The 12,429-nt window shown below is 51.8% G+C and overlaps 2 protein-coding genes across 4 annotated transcripts in view; one reads left to right on the top strand and one right to left on the bottom strand.

The window, feature by feature from the left end:
• Sec22a (SEC22 homolog A, vesicle trafficking protein) overlaps positions 1-5,488 on the top strand; it is an 81,494-nt gene extending 76,006 nt beyond the window's left edge. For both annotated transcript variants that reach the window (XM_027936185.2, XM_071615277.1), the window contains one exon: positions 895-5,488. The gene's annotated coding sequence lies outside the window, so the exon portion shown is untranslated. The remainder of the gene's footprint in view (positions 1-894) is intronic.
• Positions 1,489-12,429, bottom strand: part of Adcy5 (adenylate cyclase 5) — a 143,648-nt gene continuing 132,707 nt past the window's right edge. For both annotated transcript variants that reach the window (XM_027936175.2, XM_071615276.1), the window contains exons 18-21: positions 7,859-8,122; positions 6,703-6,907; positions 3,511-3,635; positions 1,489-1,656 (exon numbers count right to left, since the gene is read on the bottom strand). In XM_027936175.2, coding sequence (XP_027791976.1) covers positions 1,528-1,656; positions 3,511-3,635; positions 6,703-6,907; positions 7,859-8,122 — 723 coding nt within the window. In that variant the 3' untranslated portion in view covers positions 1,489-1,527. The remainder of the gene's footprint in view (positions 1,657-3,510; positions 3,636-6,702; positions 6,908-7,858; positions 8,123-12,429) is intronic.

Below are 12,429 nucleotides of genomic sequence, written 5' to 3'. Positions count from 1 at the left end.
AATGACACTTCTGCTGCTTTTCCCTCAGACTCCAAGACTGGGCTCTACCCATTCCTCTGTCTGGTTTACAGGTAGAGGGCAAGGTCACACCCTTTCCCCAAACCTGAAACCTACACATTGCATTCCCAGGTCACAAGGATGGTGTCCAGGGAGAGCCACCTGCCCCTTGGCCAGCTAAGCAGACTGGCAGGCTAGACTTCCTCCCAGCCCTGGCCCATCCCTAAGCTCCCAGGAGTCCCTAGGTGCTGCCTCTGCAGGCGCGAACATCTGACATCCCCAGAAGCAGAAGAACAGGTGGGGGCCACGCTGCCCACACAGACTGAAGCTGTTCCCCTTGCTTCCAACCGCCTGGGATGGGAAAGAAGTGGCTGTTTTCTTCTTATCATTTCCATCTGCTTTTACTCAGTGGAAGTGGGTTGTGTCTTTGCCTTTGTGTTAGAAAAGAGAGAGGGTCAAGTGTGTCTGCTTCTTCCTCCTTGATCTGAATGTAGGGTACCCCAAAAGAACACACACTGCCCCTGGGAAAACCAAAACTGCCGAGTCTGAGGTGAGGAAGGTCCCTGCAGGGCAGCTGCATGGCATGAACACACGCACATGTGCACCAGGACACACGCCGACATAGGTACAGTACAAGTGAGCACAAACGCCCCCTGTGCACAGCTGTTTTCTAATATAGAGAATTTACAAAATATAGAATTTGGTATATCTGTTAGATCTCCAAGGCTTTCAATAATACAAAATAAAAAATACAAAAAAGACAACTTGGGGTCCCCCCTCCCCCCCAGTGGCATCCTCGTCTGCTTGTGTCTCCTACACGCATACAACTAGCATAGTCTAAAGAAGGGCACAGAAAACTTGTTTTGTTTTATTTAATAAATATTTTCTTTTTCTCAGAGCCACCACTGCTTGCTTGGCGTCCTCTCGCCTCCCCCTCATAATGAGTCCTGTTTCCCTCACTGGGCACAGTCTGTGTGCGTGGACGCATGGGCAGAGGATGGCGGCGAAGGCCACGGCTCCTACAAACCCAGCTCTCCTGCCTCAGAGCACCGCCAGGAAGCAGGGGCTGCAGCCTCTGTCTGAAGTTTAAAGGCTCATGTGGAAAACAGACCCCCGGGGGACCCCGAGTACCCCCAGGGCAGCGTCCAGCCCGTCTACCCACCCACCTAGGCTGAGGCCCTCCGCGGGCCTGCCGCTGTGCGCTGGGCTGCGAAAGCTCCAGCAGCGCCCTCCACCCTTCAGCGGCAGCACCTGTCAGAGAACTCGAGGCTGAGCTCAAGTCCGGCGGAGTCTTCTGCAGAGGGAAACATCTTTGGTCAGCTTGGTGCTTACAGGACGCTGGCACCCAGGGCCTGGGCCGGAGGCCACGCCCACCAGCCAGGGCAGAGGCTGCTTCCAAGTCAAAGTGGGAAATCTCACCAGCGTGACCACGTGGCTGGAGCGCAGGCTCCCCACCTGCCCACGCGGCACACAGAGAAGCCGCTTCCGTTCCTCTGGAGGCCAGGCTGCTGGCACCACTGCTGGCAGCTGCTAACTCAGCGGGGGCCCTCCATTGAGGAAGTAGGTCATCATCTCGCCTTTCCCCTTGACCTTGACCACACCACGGCACTCCAGCTGGTATGTGTTGGCAGCCAGCACCTGGTACATGTCCGTAGTGACCTGAGGAGGCAAAGCAGGAGAGAGGACAGACCACTGATGACCTTAGCCATGAACTGCAGTGGGGACAGAGCCACCCCTGACTCCCACACTCTGCTGATGCCCCTGCTCTTCCACAGAGGGGATACTGGGGACTGGCAGGGACCTGTCCATGGAAGTAGCCCTTAGAATGAGAATGATGGCCACTGTGGTTCTCTGCACTCACTCTGCCAGACGCTGTGACAAGCGCCTCACATGTGCTATTCAGTGCTACTCAAAAGTGTGGCCTGTGGCCCCTAACAGCTTAGGTGCAGTCCAGAGAGAGTCAGAGGCAGAGAGTAATACTTTGGAACCTTCAGAGCAATGGTGACATTGTTGTACCCAACAGCCAGGTGTGTGACCAGCGTCTTTCATGGAAGTATCACTCCATGACAGAGTAGAAAGGTTTTTAAAAAACTGGTTTTCACTATAGATGTTTGAGAACAACTGCTTATCTCATTTCATCTTTATATGAAGCAATACTATTATCATCCCCATCACCAGCAAATCTGTCACTTGCCTGAGATTATACAGTTAATAAATGGCAGAGACTGGACTGGGTTCCAGGCTTTGTACATATCTCTGTGTCAGCTTTGGGGACAAAGAGAACTCACTGGGGCTTCACCAATGACACTGCTGGGCTAGGTGAGGAGGGAAGCAGAGTGACAGGAGCAGGAAGTGGCAGGATGGCCAAGTGTCTCACAGGATGATGCAGATGCAGGTGCCTTTTCTGCTCCTGCCAGCCACCACACAGTCACCCAGCCTGACTGCAAGAGGCTGGGGCAGGGGCATTGCTTGGGGGCTGCTGTCATTAACTGTGGTGTCTGCACAGTGAGGCTCCAGTGAAGGTGCAGTGCTGGTTATTGTGGTGGCTGCTGGCAGAGGCCCTCACACCTGTCACCAGGTAGGTTAGAAGCTCTGCAAACAGCTCCCTCAGGGCCCCAGTCCCCACCCAGCCATCCCTTCTCTTCTTGGTGCAGGAGAGGAGGTGAGAGAAGGCCACATGGCCTGGCCTGTCAGCATCCAGGTCAGCTGGATCTGGCCAGGACTGTGTTTGGGGTCAGTCTCCTTGTTCTCCTACAGGACAGACGAGTGAGGGGATATTTAAGTAGTGTCAATGTGGACAAAATGTCTTAAAAATGGCATAATTATCGCTTGAGAAAACTGAGGCCAGGAAGCTGACTTCCCACATCCTTGCAGGGAACCATGCAAGAGGGACACACAGGATGAGAGCACAGTTCGGGCCATTTTTTCAGATTGAAGCAAACCATGGAAATCCTGAGGGGGAGAAAAAGGAAAGCAGCTGAAGACCGGCAGGCCTGGGGATCACAAGTGCCAGCTCGCAAAGGACAGAAAGGAAAAAGTCCCTGGGCCTCTGGCCAGGCCACCGGCTGCTGCAACTGATGACGGCGCCATCCTAGGGCCCAGCAGCCTTCCCTGGTTCTCCTGAACCAAACCTAAGAGCGAGCCGCACGGGCAAGACTCTACTCCCTGCAGGTGTCTTGGTGTGTGTACTCTGTGACTGGCTGGGAAGGTCCTGGGCTCCCCATGAACACTCAGTTTGTCATCACAGCCACTGCCCTGCTTCTGCCTACCCGATTCCTTCTGTGCCCAGCAGAGGGCTCTGCACAACCCGAAGATCTGTCCAAGGTGCTGAGGGCCCAAAACACAATCGTGTTCTCCAAGTTTCCATGACGACAGCACCAACTGCCCCATCACCCTTGGATTTGGATCAGAAATTCTGACTGGGAGCTGTGGGCAACCTTCCCTGAAGAACTTTTAGCAGCATACAGAGGCCTCCTGGTGGGTAACCTGGACAGTGGATGCTCTCATACTCACCTGGATGCGGTCAGGCACGCCAGTGCTGTCCATGCGGCTGGCCACGTTCACTGTATTTCCCCAGATGTCATACTGAGGCTTGCGAGCTCCAATCACCCCAGCCACCACAGGGCCGATGTTGAGCCCTGCAGGGGACATCAGCCACGTTCGTCAGGTTAAGACTGACACTTGCTTTGCTAGTCCTCGCTGGCGTCCCTCTCTCTCTCTGCACATTGCAGGTTCTCCCTCTGCCTCCTGGCCTGATGCCAGCTTCCCCCTGCAGTCTCCCACTTCTCTGCTCTATCAAGTGCGTGTTAATCCAAGACCCCAGGAACCCAGGCATACTTCAGGGCTCCTGTGTCCTCACCACCAGGTGATGCTCAGTTTCTGTAAGTCCACTGCCAGGAGTGCCCTCTTCAGGGTTTCCAGTGACCTCTTGCATAATCCAACTGCCTTTTAAAAAAATATCTTTATTTTATTTATTTATTTTTATGTGGTGTTGAGGATCGAACCTTATAGAGCCTTGCACGTGCTAGGCGAGCGCTCTACCACTGAGCCACAACCCCAGCCCCTCCAACTGCCTTTTCTTAATCTTCCCTTTCTGGGTAGCTTTGAGGTGTTCACCATTGACTCAAACTCAACAGACAGAATGTGCCCCTTCCCTCTTTCTCACTCCTATTTCTGTTTCCTTCTGTTCTCATTCTTAAGACCTGGCTCCTAACCCTGCCTGGGTCTCCTCTCTCTCCATGTCCTATCATGGCCACATGAAGCTTTCTGCCTTGCCTTCTGTTACCAGGTTCAACTGTCCACCTCATTGGTCACACAGAGCTCCAAAGGCCACGCCCGCTAACTAAGGTGCCCCTGAGTTCGTATGAATGGATCTACCCCTCAAGGCTCCTTAGCTATCGCTTGGTTGATGCTATCACTCAATCTCCAGTTTACAAAAATACACACCAGGAGAAAAATACAAAACTGTAGGTGGATAAGATGTGGTGAGAGGCAAATGAGAACAGTAACATTACATGAAACCAAGAATAACATTAATACAAAAACAAACACAGGCCTCACGTTAGTTAAAGAAGATCCCCAGCTGGCTCTGTCTGGCCTTTCTAGCAGCCAAAGAAAAATGGAAACCTGGCCAAGTCACAAAGCCCTGTGCCCACAAGACACAATAAGCAGCTCCCTCAAGAACAGCACAATTCCTGACACTCAGGCCAGAACAAAGGTCTCCTGAGGACACTCATGATCATAATATTGGTTTTCGGTAAACTAACGTTTCAGTTTAATGTGCTAATTTTTAGAATTGAAATGCCAGTATTTTCTTTGGTGAATTACTTTTACTTTTTTAAAAATTTGAACTCTGAATCATTTATGGTGTGAGACATTCCCAGGGATTTGATAATGCACGAAAACTCTGAATAGAACTGAGGTCTGCTCTTTCAGAAAGCATTTCCTGCCTCCACAGATCTCAAGAGGAGGAAGAGGACAACACTTGACAAAGTTTCTATTGCAAAAATAACTTGCACTCTGTCAGACTGTACATCCTTGGTAAGATATACTCCCAGAGCTGGATGTGAGTTGTACACCTGTAACCCCTCCTAACCCAGAGCCTGAGGCAGAAGAATGGCAAATTCAAGGCCAACTTGGGAAACCTCGTGAGACCTGTCTCAAAATAAAAGATAAAATGAGCTGGGGATACAGTTCAGTGGTAGGGTGCTTGCCCAGCTTGTGCAAAGCCCTGGGCTCAATCCCCAGTACAACAAAAATAAAATAAAAATATGTTCTAAGGACAAACAAACTGCAAAAATGCCTTGAGCTTTATGGAACAACTCATCCATAACTGTAATTTGGAGATCATTTTGTGGATGGAGCGGGGTGGGGCTGGGTAGGTATGTGAGATGTAGCTGGGTTTTCACTGTACTGTTCTTTCAATTCTGAAAGTTGAAAGTTGTCAAAAGGTTGAGGTAATAAAAACAAAATTAAACATTTTTAAAAATCCTGTTTTGGGTTCAAAGATTTTTTGAACAAATATGTAGAATATGGTCCTATTTTGAAGCTGACCCAGGGCTTCTCTTCTCTGAACCCCTGACCATCCTTAGCAGAGTCCCTACTACTGCCTCTGTATACCATCCAGGTGTCTGTGAAGCTCTCTCAGCCATCAGCCAAGGACAAGTGCAGGTAAGACACAGGGCTGATCATTACACACCCTCACCACGACCCCCAGTTGAGTGGAGTTGAAAAGTTTTGACACCTTGACCTAGAAAAGATTGCCTCACTGCCTGAAACTCAACAATAACCTACTGAGGGGGCTGGGGTTGTTCAGTGGTAGAGCGCTCACCTAGCACGTGCGAGGCCCTGGGTTCAATCCTCAGCACCACATAAAAATAAAAAAATAAAGATATTCTGTCCAATAACCTACTGACCCAGTTTTTTTTTTTTTTACTTTTTTTAAGACTTCTGTTTTTTAAAATGTTGAAATAGAATTGGTTCATTGTCAATATTACATGATTTTTTTTTCATATTTTTCTGTCATTTGTTTTTTGGTGCTGGGGAATTGAACCCAGAGGAACTTTACCACTAAGCCATATCCCCAACTCTTTTTATTTTTTATTTTGAGATAGGGCCTAAGTTGCTGAGGCTAGTCTCAAACTTTCAATCCTCCTACCTCAGCCTCCCGAGTCACTGGGATTACAGGCATGCACCACTGCCTATAAACTTCACTTTACTCATTTTATTTTGCTAACAATTTTGCAGAAAATATGTTCAGTATTTTCATAAATTTGCAAGTGTAATAACTTATATCTTATGTTCATACATTTTTATTTAAAATGTATCAAGTATTTGATTTTACTAGTTTTCATTTTTACTCAATGAATTTGAAATACTTTTTAATAAAACTACTGTTGATTACATCCGTTTTTCTGGAAATAAATGGCCCTGCCATCTGCCCAAAGCTACTCCCAGGCCCTGGAGCCCCCAGAACAGAGCATTCCCCAAAAGCCTTTGGGCAGGCACAACCTGGGTCCAATCGTGCCTTCCCAATGCTTGGGTAAAGTGCCTCATCACACGCAGGCCAACATGTGAGCACTGCCAGGCTGAGTGGTCAGCTCCCCACCCCTGGCCACCCCAATTGGCTGCCTGTCACCTTCTACCACTGGATTGTAATAAACGTGGGATTTGAGGAAAGGGTCCCTGCAAGCCCTCCTTGCTCACCAATCTTCATCTGGAAATTGTTGAAGGAGTGCTCATTGATGTACTTCATTTGGTCCATCAGCTTCATGGCGAAGTCGGCCAGGGCTTTGATGTGCGTCTTGCCCACCTTGTCGTAGGTGGAGTCGTTGAGGCCGGAGGCGGCCATGTAGGTGCTGCCGATGGTCTTGATCTTTTCTAGCTGCCTGAAACGGTCCTCGCTGATAATCTGCACAGAAGGAAACCAACCTTGGGTCAAGTCCAGGGCACTGAGCTCTATAGGGAGGGGCAGAGCAGGACCATGGGAGTATAGCAGCTTGGCCCCTCAGGGTCCCCTCTTCGGTAAGGGAAAAGGCTCAATGTGAGGCCTCCCCGTCCTCCAGAACAGGCCTCCTCTGTTCTCAACTGCTGTCCAGTGACTGTGACCTACTCACCCAACCCCACACCAAGAGCTCCTGAGGACAAGGGCACTGGTTGCCACTGGGTCTCATGCCCCCAACGGGCTGGACGGCTGGAGCCCCTTCATAGGTCCTCACCCCCTCACTTAGGGAACCCTGCTCATCTCTGACTAGCAAGACATCCTTTTCCCCTGTCCTTCTGCTGGAGGCCTCCCCGAAGCCCTTCATCTAGCCCGCTGCCCCAGGACTCTTGTGGGCTTCTTCCAACACTGCCAGGACCCAGCTCTTCCTGTGCCCTGTGTCCAGCCCGGGCATCCCTGCTGCACTGTGCCTCCCAGACTCCCGACAGGATCGAGGCTGCCTCAGCTACCCTTGGCGGATGCTCACCAAGCTCGAGAAATGAGAAATGAAGAAGCAACGTCTGGCTGCCACCTCCCCTGCCCTGGGCCTTGCGTCTTTTCCCTGCCCTCTTCCTTCACCCAGTGGCTCCTCCTTCCTCAGATTCTCTCAAAGCTCTGGCTGTCCTAGGCACGGGGACCCTGAAGGTTCCAGTTCATATAGCCTGGGCCAAAACCCCAGCCCTGGCCCTTAGAGGCCTTGACCTTAGGCAAGACACACAAGGTCTGTGGGCCTCTGTTTTCTCATCTGGAACCTGTGACAAGGTGCCTGAGACAGAACAGCCCTGGGACACCTTCAGGCTCTTGCCATCAGGGCTCCTGTCACACCGCTCACACCCACATGGAGGAGAGAGCCCTGGGGACTCAGAGGACTCCCAGAAGCACCTCGTCAAAGTCGGCAATGATCTCGTTGAGCAGCCGCAGGCACTCGACGCCCTCGTTGTTGGCCTCCAGCTCCACGTAGAATTCCGAGAAGTTGGCGATGGAGGCGAACATGACGGCCACGCACTCGCAGGACTGGTAGTAGAGCTCGTCATTGCGGCGCTCCCGAGCCAGGAAGTGGGCGGCCACGTCCTTGGGCAGGATGTTGTGCAGCAGCCGCCGGTTGTAGGCCTGCAGCTCCTCCATCTCCTCCTTCTCCTCTGTGGCCTGGGGACAGAGGACTAGGTCAGGGGGTGGTGGGGGGCTACAGCCCTACTTAGAATGAGACAGGAATCGCACCAACACCAACACCAGGTGCCGGCCGTTTCTGCGGTCTCTCTGCTTCCAAGTGTTCTCTAAAGAGCATTATGTCAGCCACCAGAAGAAACGGTCTACTTCTTGGAAAGTGACGCACATCAGGGAGTTGGTCCCAGAGGAGGGAAGCGCAGAGCAGATGCAGGTCCCAGAGGAGGAGCTGAAAGTCTCCTGTCTGCCCAAGCCTGGCACTAGACTCCAGGGGAAAGGGAGAGTCCAAAAACCGCACCCCAAATAGGCTGCTGACTCCCTGAGGCCTCTTTACCCTTCATTTTTCCTCTTAAAATCAAAGAATGCACTCAGAAAAGCATCTTGCAAGGGTGACTTCAACCCACTGGTCACGGGGGGGAAATGGCCCAGAGTCCTGCCCATCTCATTCCTATGAGAACAGCCTCCAGTTCCAGATGCAGCCAGGAGGGACAGGTGCCACCAGGTGTCAGCCAGGGCAGGAAGGAAACATCCCCTTTAACTTTGGTTTCCCCCCAGTTTTGGTCGTGGATCTGTACAGTTGGAGTTTGTGGTCACTCACCCTCCAGGTAAAGGGATAGTGCAGAGTCCTTGGGTCAAGAGGCCAGTAGCAGCGACAAGGAACTGAAGCAGAGAAGCAGTTATACACCGAGGTGTGGCCAGGACCCTCTGACAGAGTGGTCACAGGATGTGGGATTACAGGGTGGAGTCACCTGGCTTCCTCACCCTTGATAGCAGACATATATCCCCCACCAACTGGGAAGTCATTAGCAGATGTCTTTTTACTCAGCAGCAACTAGATTTCCCACAGGCCAGGGCTGCTTTTCTCCGGTATTCCCTGTGCAGCGGCTGCCCGTGGGCTAGGAGCTGGCACACCATCCCACGTCTATAGACCTGGGTCCAGTGGGGAGAGCCCAAGGACAGAAGACCTGAGACCAAGGCTCGCTACCAAGGTATGAAGATGTCCTGGTTATACTGTCCACAGCCTGGTGGACTCCTGGAGACACCGGCAATGCAGCTTCAAAAACCAGGGTCATGCCTGAGGAAGCTCCTGGACCCTAAAGGGCCCCAGCCTCCACCCACTACCTTCAGATGCCGGGTGAGTATAGCTGTTGGGTACATCTTCCTGTCCAGAATTCCAGCCAGGTGACCTATGCTCCTGTGAGGTGGGGCTCTCAGCCCAGGCTCTTCTTCAAGAACAAAGGCCACCTGTTCCCACTCTGCAGCAGGTTGCCTGAGAGGGTGGGAGTCCCTTTACCTCCTCTTGTGGGCTAATCATATAGGACCCCAGGCAGTCGTCCATCTGCTTCTGCGAATGCACAGGGCACTCACTGTCCTGCCTCAACCTACTCAGACCCTGTCCCTGGGGCCCTGAGCACTCCAGTTCCTTCTATCCACCCACGGGCAGCAGAGACAGGACATGGGCCTCCCTGAGAGAGCATCTGCCCAAAGCATCAGCATAGAGTGGAGGCTGTAGAGCAGGGTCTGTAGAGCAGGAAAGAGGCCAATCCCTCAGGTGGGCCAGGCACTCCTGCCTCATCTGGGGAACTCCACTCCAAGCAGGTTGGGCAGCTGCCCAACCTGCTTGGAGTGGAGTTCCACAGCCTCTTGATAGTCCTAGGAGACCCATACTGGAGGAGCAGGTAAGGGTGGGGAATCAAGACAATGGTTAGGCCACGAGGGGGCGCTGTGTGAGAGGGCATGTTCCTGGGCGGCCCCTCCTCTATCAGCACACACCACAGGTGGAACAGTAAAGGGGCTGCTGGGCGAGCCTGGGGAGCATATGGTGACAATTACCCCCCTTCCTAAGGCCTGCTGTCAGGTTTCTGTTTACTGCTGTATGTTGTCCTCCAAGTTGCAAAATGCCCAGGAAAAGAATGGGAGCTGGAGGGACCTGCCAGTTGGGGAGCTTCTGTGGACAGGGCTGACACAGGCTTGCTACAGGCTGAGTCAGTGGCTTCCCTCCTGGCACAGGGTCGTCAGGGCCTGAGAAAGCAAAGTGACAGAGGGAGGGGCCCCAGTGTACAAAGAGGCAAAAGGGCCAAGAAGAGAGGGGGGAGGATCAGCAAGAGGCTGTGGGGTTGGGAGGCCAGGGCCACTGGGTGAATAGATCACTTTAGGAGAGTGATTTGGGCGGGTTTCTCTCTGGCATAGGGCAAGCTACAAAGAAGCCTGAGGCACAGGTCTCGAATGGAAGAGCTGGTGTGAGTAATGGTTTTTATAAATCTATGTACACAGACAGATGCTGATGTGGTACGTATGCGTGCAACCTGCATTTCTGCGTGTTTACATCAACTACATGTGTTTCCCAGCTTTGGCCCTGGAGATGAACCTGTTATAGTTTGGATCTGGAATCCCCACCAAAGGATCATGTGTTGAAGGCTTGGTCCCCAGCTGGTGGTGCTTCTGGGAGATGGTGGAAAGTTTGGGAGGCAGGGCCTAATGGAAGGAAACCTTCACAGTGGTGTCTTGTCCCTGGGCCCTTCTCCTCTTTCTCTGCTTCCTGGTTGCCATGAGGTGAACTTGCTCTACCACGTGTTCCCAGCTATGAGGTTCTGCCTCGCCACAGGCCCAAAGCGATGGGGCCAAGAACCATGGACTAAAATCTCTGCAACCATGAGCCAAAATAAATGTTTCCTCCTTTAAGTTGATTTTCTGGGAGATTTTGTCACAGCAACAGAAAACTGACACAGATCCGGAAGTAGTAAGCCCACCAAGCACTTAGTTCTTGGTTTCTAAATACCACTCTCCACTAAGAGCAAGGGCTCTTTGAAGAAATTGCTGATTCCTGGGCTGGAACAGGAAAAATGTCAGGTAAGCTTGAGACATCTCATTGTGCCAAGAAGTCAGGAGATGCCCAAAGAGTGCTAGTGGCAGTTCAAATGACAAGGAAGTCAGCTTGACGAAATGCACACTAGCCAAACCTAGGGCGATATGAGCATTAGAATAAACCAAGTGGCAGATTTTAACCCACTGGACTAAACAGGTGTCTGTGTGTCTGCACTGACATAAATAAGTGAATGAATGGGCCAGTGAATGGAGGGATCTCCCTAAGGACCACATACCTTGGAGATAAAAGCTACACTGCATGCAACATACCCAACAGAAGGGACAACCACATGCCCCATCAGCACTTGACACCCAACCTCAGCATCACCGGCGGCACCTCCACGGTGAGGCTGAGAGAGGCAGGAGTCATCAATGGATGCAAAAGCTGCTGGATGGAGCTTTGCTGAGGATCACAAGATTGTTGTAATAGCCAGAGTATTCTTCCACAAAATAACAAGAAAACATGAAGGAGAGAAAGGGAGCTTGGAAGGTTAGGAAGGAAGGAAGGAAGGAAGGAAGGAAGGAAGGAAGGAAGGAAGGAAGGAAGGAAAGGGGGCTTGACAGTGGAGAAATGTGGCTGGCAGCAACTAGAGCTGCGGTCAGGGTCAGCACCATCAGTGGTGGGACAGATCAGCATGGGGAGTCCCCTGTGTGATGCCCCAGATGCACCCAGCACCACTGCCCTGGGTCTCCTTCAGGAAGGTGTGGGTCTGAAGGACACAGAGTACAAGATCTCTAAAATGGCAAGGACTGAGAAACATGGAGAGAAGGAAGAGACAACTAAATGCAGAGTACTCCTGGAGAGGATTCTAGGCCAGAATCAGGACAGCTGCACGAGGTGAACTGGGCCTGTTTCCACTGCTGACTCCCTGAAGGGGAAGCTGAGGGATAAGGGATGGAGGCAGTATCCTCATTCTTGGAAGGAAGACCTTGGAAGGATCCAAGGGTGATGGACATATCATGTCAGGAAGAAAAAGAAAAAATATACATACATACAGGGGGCGGATGGGGCAGTAAAACAAAAACAGTGAAGAGACTATTGAAGTTCTTTATGTTGTTCTAAAACTTCTGCAGGTTTAATTTTTTTAAAAACTTACCAATAAAAAGATGGAGATGAGCTCGGGGCCTGAGGATGAAGGATGGGAGGAAAGGTATGGGAGGGAAAGTCAGAGGATTCTGGGGCCAGGCTAACACAAGCGCCCTTGGGGCTTTGGAGCGGGGCCTCGGGGCATGGGGAATGTCAGGTTCTGGTGCAGCCTCAGACCAAGGGGATGGAAGGGAGTGTTCCTCCTGTCCCCTGCATAGCCCTTTCAGCTGCTCCAGTCTGGTGGGTCAGAACTGGGCTGAATGCTGGCAGGCCCTGGGCAGGCAGTGCCTGGCCTCCCAGTTGCCAGGCTTCCATGTGCTGGGAGGGCTGAGACAGC

Source organism: Marmota flaviventris, chromosome 8 (genome assembly GCF_047511675.1).
Source record: "Marmota flaviventris isolate mMarFla1 chromosome 8, mMarFla1.hap1, whole genome shotgun sequence".
Lineage (NCBI taxonomy): Eukaryota > Metazoa > Chordata > Mammalia > Rodentia > Sciuridae > Marmota > Marmota flaviventris.
This window is presented reverse-complemented; position numbering and strand designations above follow the sequence as displayed.